We start from the raw sequence: 18,313 nt of genomic DNA, 5'->3' as shown, positions 1-18,313 counted from the left end.
AATTTTGACCAGTCACCCTCTTTCCTTATTTTTTTGATTTTTTTTTTTTTTTAGTACAAGGAGCCTACAGAAAATGAGCTCAAACTGTATTTTACATAATTTCTGCAAATTTGAATTCCGTAAATGACCCACAACTCGAATAAACTGATGGAAAAATAGTTAATCTGTTAATTATTAATTGGCACAACAGTAGTGTAACTGAGTTTGGGAAATACAGCGTTTACAACATCTACATGAGCTCAGTGTCCTCAATGTTATATACGTTGCTGGTTGGGGTGTGTTTTATATAGACGATCTTTGTACAGGAGTAACAAGTATTGGCCAATGAAACTGCTTAGGGGCGTGGATTTCCGGCGGGCTCGTGCGGCCACACTGCAGAGTGGGCGTTTAATAAACCGTCTTGTTTCACTCTAGCTCATACATGACTTCCCAATACATAAATTGGGTTACTCCAAATCGTGAAATTTACAGTCGCGGTCGGCCGACAAAAATGACAGAAAGCTCCTCGAACAAGCTGCTAAACGGAGACTCCTGTCACCGGACCTCAAATGGTAAAAAATCGACTAAAAATGGCTTCGTGAAGAACCACGGGCTGTTTCAAGAGTCACAGAAGTATCGTCGCCCCAGGGAGAAGGTAAGGCCCAGCCGTCAACTGCTCGATAGGGGAGGACCACAAACAAGCAGTGATGTGTTCGGTATTGTATGTAGTAGCTAGACTAGTTTGAATTAACAAAATAAGGTGAGCTCATGTGTTATTAATTTATTTTCCCCTTGTATAATTTGCGGCTATGAATTCTTGTTTTGGAGTATGTTTTGTTTGCAAAAGTGTGAGCTGCGGCTAACTTAAAGTTAACCTTATATGACGGCAGCCCAACGTCACCTGACATGTAAACAGTGTTACATTAGCTAGCTAATGTACGTTGTCTAATTAGTTTGGTTATATGACGTTAGTTTAAATGACGGCCTATGCATAGCATTATGTCCTAGCCTTGCAGTTTGTCCCAATGCGGCAAATGTCAAGCTAGCTACCCGGAAATACATTAAACTTAATGGTTAATCAGGTGGCATTCGAGGTACTACTTTATATTATTAACATTGTGGTTTTAAAACACACATTTTGCTTGTAACCGGTAACGTTAGTATATGCTATGAAAGCTGCACTTGTGTTAGCGTTTTAAACTTGTTTAGTGGTAACGTTACATGCCACCTAATCATGTAGTGGTATCTTTTTTTTGTAACCTTACACTCTCACACACTGTGTGTGTGTGTGTGTGTGTGTGTGTGTGTGTGTGTGTGATTAAGACTGGTCTCTCTTTGTGTGAAGAAGACCAGGACCCTGTGTTATTACTAGATGGCTGTCTCCTGGGAGAGGGGGGCAGTCAGAGCCTGCTTCCATATGACACTTTAGGGGGAGAGGAATGTATCCAGGCTATGAAGGGTGTGGTCCCTCCTGGGGTGGAAAGAAAAGCACAGAAAACACACACACACACACACACACACACACACATGCATTTTGTTCTGTTTTCAGTTGTTTAAAGCAGAGACGATTTCTCAACACAGTCAAGGAATCAAACATAAAATCCCAGGCTTGCAACAGCATAAAGCTGCAGGGCTGCTGATCTTAACATAAAGTAGATTTACACAATTGGCTCCAGATGCTTTGGCTGTCACACCAATTACATCCTTGTGCATTTAATGTCTCCATCCTGCCAGAAGTTAGGCAGAGCTGCAGGTCATATCACTCCTGTGCTATCAGGTGTTTATTGTTTGATTTTCTGTTGAAACAGATTTGGAGCCACAGCCAGTATGTTGATAATTGTTTTCTGTGATGTCAAACAATGTGATTGGGCCAATCCAAATGATACTATGCACAGCATTTACCAGTAGTTTAGTAATGCCCAGGATTGCTATCAACACTGAAAAAGTGCCATCATGTCATCCTGTTGCTCACATAAGTTCTGCTTGTTCTTGATAAGGCAACTGAAATTAGAGTTTGATGCACATAGATCTATGTTTGCAAGAGGAACCTAGGTGTTAAAGAACTCCTTGTCTGTTGGAGCTGTACCTGCAGTGCTTCCTAAATCATTATTTCAAACTGATTGGCCTCTGTACAGTACTAAGACCATTTTACAGTATGCCTGAGTCTCAATCACACCAGTGATGAATGTCCTCCTGGGTCTGTATCTGAAAATGTATCTTTCTTTATTGAGCTAGCCATAATCCCCATATTAAGAATATATGAAAGTGGTTGGAATAAATGATCTCAGTGAGATCATTTATTGAAAGCTGCTTTCAGCTAGAATGGAGACGTCAATAATCACTCAGTAAAAATGAGCTGCGAACTGAATAGGCAAGTAGTGGGGAGAGGACTTACTTGTTTACTCTGTTTTTAGGCCTAATGTGAAACATACACCACATGCAAGTTTCGCTTATTGTCTATACAATGTAATACGATCATCATCTCTTGAGCTGCAGAGCAAGCATGTAAACGAGCAGATTTCCACAGTGTTTGTTTGGCTGCTCTTCTGGGGACAGTTGCTGTGCTGTCCTGCCATTAACAGATGGTACAAGTCTACCTCTCAGCAGCCCCTGTTTGTCCACAAGCAAAAAAATAAAAAATAAAAATGAAGCTAAAATGACGTCGGTCAAACTGTATTTAGCTGCTGTGGTTGGCATCAGTATGCAACAGTCTCTTTTAAACTGTATTTGGATGTGAATGGGTTTTTGTGCTCACTGTTTGACAGTTCACAAACCATGGCTTCTGGTCTCTCAATGCACTTTATTAACCTTTTGAGAAAGGACCTGTTTGACTGGTTTTAAACACACACACACACACACACACACACACAGTGCAGCACTCTCCTGTTTCCTGGCTCAGAGGTATTTCTTGAAGAAGCGTGACTGGTCACATGAGATATGGTTGCTAAGCTACAGGGCAGAGCTTGTCATGGGTGAACGCCTTCGTTTGTTTAATGTTGATTTTGTAGTTAGCCAGTCCACAGTCTAGCTCGAAACGATGCTAGTATTTTAGTTTTTGTGGAGCTCCTCCGATGTGTGACCACATTTATATGGGCCCATAATCCAAGGTCAATATTGCTATTCATAAAACTAAATGAATTAGAACCCTGGATTGATGGCCATTTTACTGCTCACTGGTCCATGGGGAGCTGGGCATAGTTTGGTCTTGGCCTCCATGAATTAATGCGCTTTTTGTAGCCTTTATTGGGTTTCTAACGCTTTCCAAGAAAAACAATTTTTACAAATCTGCCCTGCTGTCGTCTAGTGTGTGCCCAGCTTACACTGGATTGGTCTGCTATGCTTTCTATCTGTCTTCATTGGGCTGCCTGGTGAAGCAGACTTAATGAGTAAACAGCCTCTGTGTCTGGCTAAATCATTACCTTTTTAGAAAGGAGAAACCACCACCAGGAATGTTTTTCCAACATTAATTGGTATGACTTATTTAAACAGATTTAGGAGTATTATTATTAACTATGTTTGGGGAAAAAAAGGTCTTTGGTTTTACCACTTTTTAAAATTGAATTGTAGTCGTAACTTGAAGTTAATAAACAAACTATTTTACTTTTATTGTCCCCCAGAACCAAAATGTCACACACAACTCGAGCCTGTACAAGAAGCCCTTTGCGGAATCATTTGAGGAGACGCCTCTCCTGGTGGCCGTGCTCACCTACATGGGCTACGGCATCCTCACCATTTTCGGCTACCTCCGAGACTTCCTTCGCCACTGGAGCATCGAGAAGTGCCACGTGGCTCGGGAGAAAGAGGAGCAGAAGGTAAAGGTAGTTTTTTTTTACATTAGACCCCTTTGAATGCAAAGGCTGATTGGAAAACCAACGGAATGTGAAGCCATTCAGGGCTAATTCAGTGACGGAAAAGTTCAAGCCTTCACTTCAGTCCTAATTCCAGAAAAGCACTGCAGTACAAGTCACCTCCTGCTAAATTAGCTGCCACAGTGTTGCAAGTCTTTCACCCACTCTGTCACACCTTTTTTATATCTGGTTCAACGGCTTTCATTGACTGTTCTCGTCTGCCACAGAACAAAGATGGCTCCTTTTGGAATATAATGAACTGCCAAGACATGCCATCAAGAAATCATTTACACTGTCCCATTTCCCCCTGCAGGATTTCGTCCCCCTCTATCAGGACTTTGAGAATTTTTACACCAGGAACTTGTACATGAGGATTCGAGACAACTGGAACAGGCCCATCTGTAGTGTCCCCGGTGCAAAGATGGACCTGGTGGAGAGAGTTTCCCACGACTACAATTGGACCTTCGAGTAAGTTGGTGCATTGTGGTGTGGTTGTTCTGTGTCTGTATGTGCATGGGGTTCATTTATAATGAAGGTGTTGTCAAAGACGGTCATTACTCCCCCAGATTGGGGTGTGACTGATCCTTAGCTCAACAGGAAGTTCACTGAATTGCACTTTAAGTCACTGACTTCTCTCTACAAATGACACAGGGTGTTATAAATGCAGTCCGATATCAATACAATCGAGACGGCACAAAATCCCATTGCCTTCATTTTTATTCCCTGTTATTACCTCAAGGGAATTGTAAATGTCTTAACTCAGTGTCTTACAAGAACTGCTTGAGTTCTGCGATGTTTTAAGACACCCAAAATAAATACAATAATATACACAAACTGCCCTGATAACAGCGAAGGTTGTGTCATATTTTATTATTTTTTCTTATCTTGTTGGTATGTACAGTATAATGTGAACTATGCCAGCTGAATTCCCTTGGCACAATGCACTTTTGTATAACTGCCACAGTTATGCACTGTGATAATTTAAGAATAACGTTGAGCAGGAAACGGTTGCCAGGCAACCCGGGCAGTCAGGCACACATGTTGGAAGATCATTCTTTCTATTAACCTAGAGTGAGGGTATCAATTCTCTGTCTCAGACTTCCTCTGTCTCTCTCAGGCACACAGGCAAAGTGGTGAAGGACGTCATCAATATGGGCTCGTACAACTACCTCGGCTTTGCTGAGAACACCGGGGCTTGTGCCGATGCTGCTATTGAGGCCACAGAAAAGTATGGAGTCGGAGTGGGCAGCACTCGCTGTGAGATCGGTAAGGGGTCAAAAAAAAAGTTGGATCTGTTTTTTTTCTTTCTTTTTTTTTTTTTTAAGAAGCTTTCATGATTTGTCATCATCTATAGGTGCTTTTTTATTATAAAAATGAGTAAATTCATGATTAAATGGACCTCAGCTGGTACTTTAACAGCTGCTCCCTCTTTTGTCCGTTGCTCTTTCAGCACACAACAGAGGCTACAGGCTTAAGTGGTTTTGAAGGACTAAAAGGTAGAGTTTTGAAATATATTTGAAGCTCAAGTCCGTTTGAATTCAGCCCCTAGTTTGCTGCAGCCGCCTTTTGACGTTGGCAGCTACTGACTAGTTTGTCATGTCATCTTTTTCTCAAAAGAAAAGCTGAGGTTTTTGGTGTATTTAGCTTAAAATGGCACTGTGGAGTTTTCTTTTAAACAAACAAAATGTGTTCAATACATCCAGTGTTCTTCACCCAAACATTTTGTGTGTATCCTTGAAGTATACCAAATGTGTCGAGTGCATTTCCTTCCTCATAAAAAGTATTTTAAGTCCAGTATTGTTTACATCCATTCTTGCTAGCTTGCAGTCTTTTCTTCCCTGCCACATCTTGGGGTGTTAGCGCCACTTGTTGATCAGTGGAGTAGTTTGACACCATTGTTAGGACTTTGTATCGTGTCACTCAAGTGTGCGCATGTGCAAAAAAAAAAAAAAAAACAGGGACCCACTCCTAGAATAACAGCTCCGTTGTGCTACTAGAGGTCAAAAACTCCACTGAGAACCTTTTAAGGAAAGTGGACCTGACCTCTCTGATCGTTTTAACAGGTTTAAGAAAAACAAGTGTGACTTTAAACATGTCTCCCTTAAGACAACTCTGCAAGTTACAGTACACTCATGGGAAGTTGTGGTCAAACTGAGATTATGTCATTTCCAAGGGAACCTGGACATCCACGAGGAGCTGGAGCAGTTGGTTGCCAGGTTCCTGGGCGTTGAGTCATCCATGGCTTTTGGCATGGGCTTCGCAACCAACTCCATGAACATTCCTGCTCTCACCGGGAAGGTATGGAATTTCATTCACTTCCTTTGTTTTGTTTTTTTGCTTTCCCTCGAACATCCTGCCCCCTTTTTTTTGATTTGATTACTTTTTTTATATAGTTTTCTGTGTTTTTATAGTTACATTGGCCCCTGTACCCATATTGCAATTGTATGCAAGTGCCATTAACAGTTTTAGTGTTAAAGAAAAACACTGTTTCTTGTGCAAAGTGAAAAACGAGCAACGTTTTCAGATGTATGGCCAAGTTTGAAGAGGTCAGACTGTTCCACAACACATTAGTTTCCACCCAAAGCTTTCAAAACATCTTGAGTGCAGGGGAGATTAATATTTGACAAGTCCCAGCCCCTGTTGTTCTAACTCCAACAAATCACACATACCACTCTTCTGTGCGTCATCACTTGGCTTTTTCTGCTCTAACCAGTTTCGTTTGGAACAGGAAGTAGAAATCTGAGCTCACATGCGCTTTCACCTTGTGATTTAAAAGAACACATTTCCTGAACAACATGAGTGAGAAACAGATATATGAGAGAGAGACTAACAGTAAGACCGTAAAGATTTGCGTCACTGCGCTTGTCACAAGAGTTCATAAATTCTTAACTGTCACTTTTCAGCCAGCTCCCAACCTTGTGTGTATTGTGTAGCAACAGAGGAAATGGTGTGAACTGTCTGCATGTTTGGGTTTGTTGGCTTTAAAAGGTCAATAAGGTGTATTTATCCATAAGCAATATTTTTTGATATAATAAACAGTCAACCTGGAAATATATTATCTTGGTTATGGTCTGTGCATATTCAATTCAATTTTATTTATAGTATGAAATCATAACAAGAGTTATCTCAATACACTTTACAGATAGAGTAGGTCTAGACCACACTCTATAATTTACAAAGACGCAACAGTTCCAACAATTCCCCTAAGAGCAAGCATTTGGTGCAACAGTGGTGAGGAAAAACTCCCTTTTAGGCAGAAACCTCAGACAGACCCAGGCATCTGCCGGTGCCGGTTGGGACACTGATACAGATGTACAGATATAGAGAAATATGAGTCACAAGAATTATAGCAGTTGGTATTATGAACAGTGGCAGTTATAGTAACAATGAAGTTAATGGCACTTTGACTAGAAATAATAGTTGTAGCAGTTAAGGGCGTAGCAGGGCGTATGACTTTTTCCTGATTTCCTGATGCCAGAAAACCATATTTGGACATCATTGTGGTGGTACATATCGATTGAAGGAACACGCCGACTTATTGGGACTTTAGCTTATTCACCGTGTCCCCCAGAGTTGGATAGGAAAATGTTGGCGTTATTTTGTCACTTATTGGGAGCAGTAGGCTAGTTGGAGCCGGTTACCTCCAGGATCTGTGCTAAGCTAGGCTAGCGGTGGGCCCCTCAGACAGAGTTACAACACGCACGGAGATGAGAAGGGTATGTATGGCCTTATCTAACTCTGGGGGATACGGTGAATAAGCTAAAGTCCCAATAAGTCGGCGCGTTCCTTTTAATGGCAACAGGTATACTTAGAGAGTATTAAAAGTTCATGTGAAGAGCGTAACCCGAACAAGCCTGGATCATTGGCCACACTGCAGGCATGTTCCAGAGTCTTCAGTTCAGTATTCCTTGAAGAGGAATATTTCGACTCTGGGCTAGAAAGTCCCTGTTTAACACATAAACACTCCCAGCGTGTGAAATCCTGGGGAATTAGGATTATGCAAGCAAAGCTCTAAAGAGCGTTGAACTTGAAAAATTCTTCCTGAATAGTGTTTGACTTATCTGGCTAATTAGGGATTGCTGCACTCCTAATTTAGAAACCGATCACCAGCTAGGAAAACTAGCTCAACATCAGCTGTTTTTCTTCTTCTTCATCTTTTTCTCCTTGTTTTTAGGGTTGTCTTATTCTGAGTGACGAGCTGAATCACGCATCGCTGGTGCTGGGTGCCCGTCTGTCTGGGTCCACAATTCGGGTCTTCAAACACAACAGTGGGTGACCTCCAATAATGAGCACATTACCTAAAAAACACTTGGATAGAACTGTGACCTACAGTACACATCTGCAGTAACGCAGAACACGTTTAAAAGGATTAAGGTTGCTCCAGTGGATCTTCCTACACTATGAAACAGGATTTAGCTATATTCTGTCCTACCCAACAGCATGTTGCTTCACTCAAGGGAGGTTTTTATTACAACACTTGTTCTCATACTTTACTCCTGCATTTCTACATCTAACTGCCACTTCGTCTTTCTCTTACATACAGTACTATATTGAATAGCACAGTAGTAGGTGTGGCGTGACCTATTTTTTTTGGTTCCGGTTCAACACGCACAGACGCACGTATACACACCTGACATCCTGACTTACTAGTTATCCGAGGTCACATTCAACAACCAGGAACCAGGCAGGTTTACTGCTAACAAAATGCTCTCACTGCTTCACAGGCGTGTGATCATAAAATATCGACACTCATCCATTAATTGAAGAAAGCTCTCTTATAACTTTGGGGTAATAAAAGCTATCCTACAAAAGCGGGGTTTTTTTTTTTTTTTTTGTATTGTAGACATGCAAAGTCTGGAGAAGCTGCTGAGAGATGCTATTGCACACGGGCAGCCGAGAACCCACCGACCCTGGAAGAAGATTCTCATTGTGGTGGAGGGCATATACAGGTATACACAATACTCTTTCTCTCAGACACATGTACAGTGCACGTATACACGCATACATAAATGCTTGCTTGAGCTAGATAATTAAGCTGATGGGTTTTTTTTAATTCTTATTTCACTGTAAGTATTTTTACACCACTGCTGTAACATTATCACATCGTTTACTGCCAATTACTTGACACCCATAGTTATCTGGGTGAGGGCTCATTCATTCTTTATTTAGCTTGACTGGTAGTTAGGGGTGTCACGATTTCCCCAGTATTGTTTTCTCTCCCCGCCCCCGCCTACTTGCACACAGGTCGGAAGAAAACGACCACAAACACTTACAAGCCGATAGCATGCAGCTTAAGACACAGGGTAACGTTAGCTTACTGGTAGCCTGCAGCTTGACTTTTTCCAGACACCATGGCCACTGGCGGAGTCGGAGATGCAAAGTACCAGAAACTGTACTAATGCAATTTTAATGAGGTTTCATTTCTAACGGGCCTTTTCAAAGCAACACCTGCACATATGCAACTACAGTTGGCAGTTGTCTATAGGATCAACTGCTCACACTCTGCCTCCATTACACAGCAGCTAGCTGATGTTAGGCTTAGATTGTGGGTGTCAGTCTAAAATTACTGTGTCCTCTATAAAGGAGCTTTGGGCAGAATATTGAGAAGGGAGTGGGAAAGCTCATTGCATTCAAATAAACATTTTATTAGGGCCCAGTATGTCATGATGTACTGCTCTGAATTTGTTGATTATGGCTTTATTTTCTTGTGCTGAAGTATGGAGGGGTCCATCGTGCGTCTGCCAGAGGTTGTTGCTCTAAAGAAGCGCTACAAGGCGTATCTGTACCTGGATGAGGCCCACAGTATCGGGGCCCTGGGGCCTAATGGCAGAGGAGTGGTGGACTACTTTGGCCTGGATCCCAAAGATGTCGACATCATGATGGGAACGTTCACCAAGAGTTTCGGTGCTGCCGGAGGTTACATTGGAGGCAAACAGGTTGGGGAACTCTTGCGTAGATGAAACTAAGGCTGTGAGCTCAGACAGTGGAATAGGAAGCCTTTTTTTTCTTTTTTTTTGCCTCTTTAGGGACCGTTGCAATTTCCCAACTGCCGAGAGCCAGCACGTTGTTTGTCATTCAGTTTTGATATTGGTCAACACCGTTTACCAGCAATGGGAGATTTCACCTCCTTTTCTTTTGAAAAGGAACTGACTTAGTGTGAACTTTCTGTTTTCAAGTTGAGTAGCGCTGCAAACAAGACTACTTCAGTTGGCCTAGCCCTAGGTTAAGACAAATATACAAATATAAAGCAAGAGTAAGCATACAGATACAAGATGGACTTAAAAACAGAAATGACTCTCTGTCTGAAACACAGTTTTCACAGTGTGAAATATTGGACAGTTGTCATGCCCAAAATGCCCAGATGATGGTGCATTAACTGAAATGTTGTTGTTGTTGTTTTTTAAATAAAGAAACCCTCAATCTAAATCTACAAATTGGTTTATTTACAATATTTTTCATTCTAAATTTTGTGAAATTTTAGCAGTGGCGGCCATCATTCTGCAGCGGCACAGAGGAAACCCTGTAGTAACTAGTGATTTTATCCATCAGGCCTGCTACATTGGAACACAGTTTCTCTTTACAATATGTTTCCTGTACCGCACAACTGTTTTCTGTGTTGGCACACTAACCAAATTAAACGTATAAAATAAAAGTGACTCATTATATATTATATTGTAATTTCTGTGTCAGGAGCTGATCGACTACCTGCGGCGCCACTCTCACAGTGCCCTGTATGCCACCTCCATGTCCCCTCCTGTGGCCCAGCAGATAATCACCTCTATGAGGATCATCATGGGAGAGGACGGGACCACACTGGGTAGGTGCCAGACAATGACAATAATCACTAAATAAAAGTGCATCTCTGTATTGGCAGCAGCATTGCGTAATGAGAAGAGAGGGCACTAAAGCCAGCTTTAATCACCATCCGCTCTCAAAGATGGTGAGGTGATGGACATTGTCTTTTAAGCTGTGATCAGACAGAGCATGTTTGCAGGTTGCAAAACACAAGGCGCACTGCACTGCCCTGCTTGTTGAAGACGCCCCCATCAACGACCAGTTGCATCTTTTTGTTATTCTTGCAAACATCAAATCACCTGTTCTCAGCAAACTGTTATTTTGCTGTGGAGTTAAATGACGTCAACCAAAAAGCGAGGTGCTCAGCAAAGCAAAAGCAGCAAGCCACACGCTTCACTCTCATTGAAAATAATTACAACCCCCCCAGGCTGCTAAACACACGCTCTGTCTGATCAGGGCCATACAATTGTTACCTTGAAGAAGATATGCAAACTTTGAGTGGGATAGACACTGAGCAAGTAGAAATCAATCTTGTTTTATTTAATTTTTCATGTGGTTGCAGCAATTGTGAAATGTCAAAGATGTCCGGGTCACTCATGTTCTGTCAGTCTGATTTGAGCATGTAGTTACACGATACCATCAATGACCACATGGTGGCAGTATAAGCCTGTGTCTCAGACTTAAATTCATTCCTGCAAACCAGTCTGTAGCCGATGACTGGCTGCTGGCAGACATTAGTTACTATGGCGTCAACTCACATCAGCTTTGCCACCTTTTGTACTTTGACTTCTTGATACTGAGTGTGCTGGTTTACCTTGGAAATGTGTCATTCCCAGCCAAGAGATAAGGGCTACTATCTATGGCCAACTGGCAATTATTTACCAGTCAATAAAGGTGTGACAAACGACCGCCTTATCAAAGTGTATGGCGTGTAAACCCATTCTAGATGTAACATAAATGCCACAGGTGGGTTTTAGAATGTCACATAGTCTTGGTTTTCAAAATGAGTGACAGTTGGTAGGTTAAGATGGATTACTTGGGACAAAATATATTTATTATTTTCTAATAGTTTGAGATAGTTACTTCTGATTTTAAGAACCACTTTTTTTTCTTCAAGCTGAAGAGGTTTTATTTTCACTACCCATTCTGATGATGGCCCAATAAAACCTGCAGTATGATTGTGTCTCTTCAGCATTGTTTTGCATATTTCAAGGTCTCTTTCTGTAGTCCTCTATAGAAGCCTCCTCCTGCACATTTTTAAAGCAGATGTGTGGACAGTTCCCCTACCTCTGTCCGATTCAGCCCAGGCTGATGGAAGGTCTTGAAGTGCTGGTATGTTGACTCTTCTACCCTCTGCCTTTTTATGGCTTTCAGATGTGTGTTTCTTTGCCTTCATGCTGGGTACAAAGCAGCATGGTGCTTAGCACCAGAGATCTGTGCAGATCAAACTCTGTTGGACTCATCTCCTACACACACAAACAGGTCACTAAGTCTTGTTTTTCTTGCGGGGCTGCACCCCTTTACTCTGTACCGGGCTTGATTGATGCAGCCTTGCTTAAAAGGCTGACTTAAGATCAGATTACCTTGCCTCCCCAGTCATTCAGTCATTAGGTACAGAATTAAACACCTGGAGCAACCTTTTTATAGTATGACTGGCTGACCTTACAACATATTCCAGCCTCCTTGTAGGAGACCAACAATGACAGTCTGATTGGTTGCAGCGCTATCACTGTTTGAAATTCAGGCGTTTGAAGATTCAGACACTGACACAAAGTTGAAGTGACAGTTGTGCTGCCTGCTAACAGTTTGTTGCTGCGGGACGGCTGCTCATGGTTCCCGGCACAGGCCTGCATCAAAATGGACATTTGTTGTTTGAAGCTTACATCAATCAAATATGTAGATGGGACATAAGGGTTCAGGACGGGCAAAGCTTTCTTCAATATAAAAAGAACGCGTTAGTGTTTGAAAAGCAAAATGTCTGAATATATGCATAATGAATAATATGCTACTGTTTTTTTGTTTTTTTTCCCCAACTGATCACTCTGTGCTGGGAATAGCTTTGGATTTTTTGACTGCGGAAAAACAATGTCTGGATAAATATAATGTCCGACTTTGTTGTGTCTCAGGGTGCTTTGAAGCCGTGGTGTTTCTGCTCTGTTTTTCAGCACAGCCAGGCAGATGTGTGTTGCTGTTGGCGCGTTGTGACATATGGTTATTTGTTTGGTTGAGATGCTATGTCTGGAGGCTCAGCCTGAGGATTCAGTGAGTGAATCCACAGTGGACACATGAGGATTGATGCCCGTTTAGCTTCAGCCCCTTGACCTCGACTTTAAAGAATCCTGCTCGTCTTCAAAGCCAAGTGGTGTAGCGCTGTCTCCAAATAAGTGTAGGACACTCATCCAATGGATCTCTTTTTGTTTGCTTGACAGGGTTTTGTGACTGGAGCAGGACTTGGCTCTAGGATTGGGAATTCTCACTCCACCTTGGATCAGTTTTTATTAAACTAACTTGGGCTTGTGCTGTCAGATGATATTCATGTTCTTCAATTTAAAAGCAGACTAAATAGAAGAATGCAGAAATAAGCAATGATAGATAACTCTGCAAAAGAACATGCTGTCTCTTGTTCCCTTCACTTGGCCTCTGAACAAGAGCGGCTAATACAGTTTTAGGAGTATTACAAGCATACAGAATAACATATCTAATAGTGTTGTAGGATCTGCACTTCACCACAGGTGTCTTCACTTATTGTGGCTGAAAAGACCTCTGTCCAGGTTGCGTGGAACTGTGTGCGGTCACAACATGTACTCGTAGGAGTAATAAAGGTGTGAGTTGTCGCGCCCTAAATGGAGAGTGAAGAAGGTGTCAATCAAGAACAGTCTGTGTACATGAAGAGGTCTAATCAGACAAATTAAGTGGAAAGACCTGTGTGATGCAAACTGGATCCTTGTTACCGAGGTTGTCTAATTGCAACACAACTTCTACTGATGAGAAACAAATTCTCATCAGTATAAAAGAAGGTCTTTATTCAATGTCGAGCTACAATAAAGTAAGGCAGGCAAGTTTGTTTTGAGTAAAAATAAGTTTAATAAAAAATGTTGCTCACATTGTGAAATATCCCTCTGTTTATCTCCGCTTTCCAGGTGTTGATCGCATCAGACAGCTATCAGAGAACACCACCTACTTCCGCAGGGAACTCCGTGAAATGGGCTTCATCATCTACGGCAACGATGACTCGCCTGTAGTGCCCATGATGCTCTACATGCCGGCCAAAATTGGGTATGGGATTCTCATGCATTTCGTATTATTTGATATATTTTCAGTGCTTTACACATCAGAGGAAATTAGGCTGGCTAATTGGATGAATTTGCCAAATGATTTCACATTTGGAAAAGACATAAAGGCCTCTGCTCTAATTTTAATGACTTGTTGTAATGTTACCCTTTTCCAAAGAGAATCTGACTTAGTATGTGGAAAACTGTTTATGATGTCAATTTCTCACATTAAAGGGAACACCATCTAAGATGTGGTGGTGGTGGTGGGTCACATCATCAGTTAGATTTGCAAAGTGTTGCCCTGTGTCTCATGTTGTCGTTGCTTTTCAGGGCATTTGGTCGGGAGATGTTGAAGAGAAACATCGGCACCGTGGTCGTCGGCTTCCCAGCAACGCCCATAATCGAGTCGAGGGCACGTTTCTGCATTTCGGCTGCCCATACCAGAGAGATGCTTGACACAGTAAGTCATCCTGTAATAAGTCCAATCACTGTCCAAAACACAAAATGAAATAAGGTTTCTGTATTTATCTTACATTAAAAATAAATAAATAGGTGAATATAGATTTTTGTTTAAATCAATAATGCAAAAATCCCAGTTAAAAATTTCAATTTCCATCACAGACATCCCATAGGTTTACAGTTTTTAATCACTGCAAAGGACTGTGGCTGATGATCGGTGACATAATCAGCAGTTACCTAACATTTTCTTGCCATTTTATTTCTTCACTTTCTTGTTGCAGAAGCTTTTCTCAGATGTCTCGCCATAAAAGGGCTGTATTTACTCTAAAAAGGAGTAGAAAGATTCTACTTGCAGTGGGAACAAAACAACTTCAAAATGAGCTTTAAAACGGCCATTAGCACGTCAGCACAAACTGGAAAAATGCCTCTAATGATATTTGCATTTGCTCCATTGTCATCTCTTATATGCCTCAGTAGGATGATCACCACGAGAGATGAGTAAAACTAGTTTCTTGGACACATCTGGGCTCTATGTTTGTATAGAGTGCTGCCACTTCCAATATACAACTGCCATTTGGTCTTTAGTTCTCATCCAAGATGTGAAGAGAGAGACCTCTTCTTCAGGGGATGTTGTTACAGGACAAACTTCATTTTGTCCTCAACATGATATAAGCGTTTGTTTGGATTCATGGGTGATCATGTATCCATGAAGCACTCAGTAGGCTTTTGTCAGCTGTTGATCAACCAGATCTGCCTGCCTGACTGCTGACTGACAGTTTTCTATGTACGAGTGTGTGTCTGTCTACATACTACGTGTGCCTGTTGAATAATTAAGGCTCCCAATGGGTCCTTTTATTATAAAGAAACTTGGAAGGCCAAGCTGTCTCCGAGTATTACAGCGTGGCTCAGACGGAGACTTTAATTTGAGCAGTTCTGCCTCTCCAAAGACACTTCATTCATCTTACTGAGGAGCATGTCAACACCGTTTGTAATAGTCCATTTAAAGGGCATCAGCCTGCCTTTGTAGAGTACTTCGAGGAGCCGCTTTTTCCGTCTTTGGAACAGCCAGCCCTCGCTATTTCTCAAACCATGGAATCAGGAAAAAAAAGGTCAAGAGGAAGGTAAATTGTTTCCAGGTGCCCTGCAGTGTTGCAATGCTGATACAGTCTCTTGTGGAAAGACGTGGAGGCGTTTCTGTTCAGTTGTGGTTTATGCAGGGAGCCTTCTGTTCACCTTTGCTTTCAGAGCCCCCTCTCCTTCAACACTGCCATGTTTAATGCTTGAAAATCCAAGTGTGATTAAGGCTTAACACTTCATTTAGCACCTACAAACACAATCGTCTTTCAGGTTGTCTAGCTATGTGTGTAATCTGCTCTTCCTGACTTTTTTTTTTTTTTTTTATAACTCGGGCTGTATTCACTTAATTTTGATTGACATAAATAATGTCTTTTTGGATTGAGATTAATAGCATTCCTCCTGTTCTTTTGCCAGGCGTTGAAGGCCACCAGTGAAGTGGGCGACCTGCTGCAGCTGAAGTACTCCAGACGTCAACGGCCTCTTCCCTCGCTTGGGTGGATGGCTGAGGAGAGCCTGCTTCAGGACTGAGCCACATCACCTCCTTCCTCCCCACAACTCAATGTCCCTCCCTTACTTGACCTTTTCCTAGAGAGAGAGAGAGAGAGCGAGAGAGAGAGAGATAGAGAGAGCGATACTTTATTGATCCCCAAGGGGAAATATCTGTCTGATGTCCCTCATTTTCCTCTGAGCCACTCACTCCAACCCACTTCACCATATCTCCTCAAGTCAGACTCCCGTGGACAGAACCAAAGTCTTCACACTTGCACCCTCTTTTGAAAACCGCACACTAGCACCACTCATTAGCCTGTGTGCAGTCTGTGACCTGTACAGCTGATTGTACCAATAGCAGGGTAGGACCAAAATCCCCCTACGTCTGTCTGCACATGTGTCCCTTCAGTTTGTCCTAACTTATTGTGACTGCATTGGTCTAACGTCAGGTCTTATTCCTGTGTGCACATTAAATGTGTGCCCTATTCGTGCAATAGCAACAACTTGGAGTTTCTTTATAATTCAAAACAACCTAGAGCAACCTAGATTTTTGCCACAAGTTCCTACTTGTGCACTTGGAGAAAAAGAAATCTGATCATAGCTGTTGCCATGATGAACACAAAAGGATGTACAGTAAATATTATTTAACCAGAAGTTGGTAATGCTGCATTAGGGTAGCATCCCAAACCTCAAAGAGAGATACATTATTTTACAGGAGTAACATTAGCATATGTACTCCATATGTATTTATCTGATGGCTTTTTTTCTAATCACTTTTACTTGAATAGAGAGTATAGAATTTTGGGTTCTTTCCCTAACCAAAGGATGTATATGTATAGCTATGTTTTATACCTTTTCTCTTAAAATGTAAAGCATATGTTCCAAAAGAAAACATTTAACAGGGAAACAATCCCAGGGAGCAAGAATAAGGAACATTTTTATTCCTTATTTTCTAGAAACCATTTCAGCCTTATTTACACCTGCACTCAAAAACTTGAGCCCAGTGTCTTTAACATTTCTATGAGCTAATGAGCTACATGTGTGATTTATTTCTTTTGCTAAATCCTTCTCACTCAAGTGCTTTCATGTGAATCGGCGTCGACCGATCTCTGAGCACGATGACACGCTGTAACTTAGGTCTGCATGTATGACGATGCCGCTCCCGTGCCTATCTGATTTACAGACTGCTTTATTTATTTATGTCTGTGTCTTATAATGTTTATTTCTGTGAAAACATTATTTTGATCTGGAAGGCAGCTCGAAATGTGTCCCAGTGTGTCTTTTTAACCAACTACCTACACGTCTTAACTTCAGTGCTCACACTACTGACAGGCATTGTAAATGCACAGATGACGTAGTCACTCAAATTTGCAAGATTTGTATGGGTATGCTTCAAATGTCATTGTTTTTGTTTTTTTATTATAGTTTATTATCTGTGGTCACCTTCTGGAATGACATTCCATATCAACCGGCTTTCAGTGTCAATTGTTGTACTGTTTTTGTCTCCCTTTTCTATGGGAGGTCACCCCAAACATGGCATACATGCCACTGTCAAATATCCTGCTGATGTGTCTGTGTTTATGTTCTACCACCTAATTGATGTGAATTGGGAGTGTAGCCAGTCAGAAAGCTGGCTGTTGCCTGGCGATGTGACCATTCCTATAAATGTTCATCAAAGTGATTAAACTCAACTCAAATTTCAAGAAGCTTTTGTTGATTTATTTATTTATTTTTTTTGCATTTTAGCATAGCACAACTTGTTGGGGGTTTCTTTTAACTTTACATCCATTAGATATGAATTGTCTTTGAGTGAGTCGTTCCAATATTGTTGGGGGGGGTTCACAGAAAATGGCTAGAATAACAACTATAAATATAATATAAAAGGTGGAACACATGACTATGATCTAGAATTGCACTCTTCAGAAATGTGCTCCGACATTTAAAAGATTCTCGTCAAAGTTTCCTCTCAAGCTGTCTGCAGCACCATGCAGTATGTTAAGTCTCTACGTTTCTGTCTGTGGAGGCAAAAATGTAATTGCAAACAGCAATGTGACTGTTTCTCTCAGCCAGGTTTCCCTCATTGAAACTGAGGAATTAAAGTCAAAAGAGATTATCAAAATGTTTGAGTTGTTTGGAGCTCTTTGATGTAATGCGAGTTTTCCAATCTAGCTTCCACAACTACCTGCAAACTGACCTGCAGGGACCGTTTGAAAACTCGCTTATCAGTTGCTTTTGCCCTTGGAATTTATTTGGGTTAAAGATAAACCACTTGGAGGAGTTTGTAAAGCCGTGATGTTTGTTGACCATGCTGTTGGAAACAGTGCTGCGAAGATTAAATCACTTTCTTTGTATCAAGTTCTGGAATGGATTTGTGTTTATTTACGGCAGGCGCAC

General features: G+C 41.5%; 1 protein-coding gene across 2 annotated transcripts; it reads left to right on the top strand.

The window, feature by feature from the left end:
* The first annotated feature begins 393 nt into the window (after positions 1-393).
* On the top strand, positions 394-17,864 carry sptlc2b (serine palmitoyltransferase, long chain base subunit 2b). 2 transcript variants are annotated; one of them, XM_078274168.1, is made up of 12 exons: positions 394-634; positions 3,597-3,797; positions 4,141-4,295; positions 4,945-5,093; positions 6,001-6,125; positions 8,002-8,095; positions 8,671-8,776; positions 9,544-9,763; positions 10,518-10,644; positions 13,763-13,898; positions 14,225-14,354; positions 15,845-17,864. In XM_078274168.1, the coding sequence occupies exons 1-12, from the start codon at positions 422-424 to the stop codon at positions 15,956-15,958; spliced, it is 1,770 nt and encodes a 589-aa protein (XP_078130294.1). In that variant the 5' UTR covers positions 394-421; the 3' UTR covers positions 15,959-17,864. The 2 variants fall into 2 exon arrangements, with proteins under 2 accessions (XP_078130294.1, XP_078130296.1); XM_078274170.1 differs by having other exon boundaries at positions 395-634; positions 3,597-3,791.
* Positions 17,865-18,313: the final 449 nt, after the last annotated feature.

Source organism: Sander vitreus, chromosome 18 (assembly GCF_031162955.1).
Source record: "Sander vitreus isolate 19-12246 chromosome 18, sanVit1, whole genome shotgun sequence".
Taxonomy (NCBI): Eukaryota; Metazoa; Chordata; class Actinopteri; order Perciformes; family Percidae; genus Sander; species Sander vitreus.
This window is presented reverse-complemented; position numbering and strand designations above follow the sequence as displayed.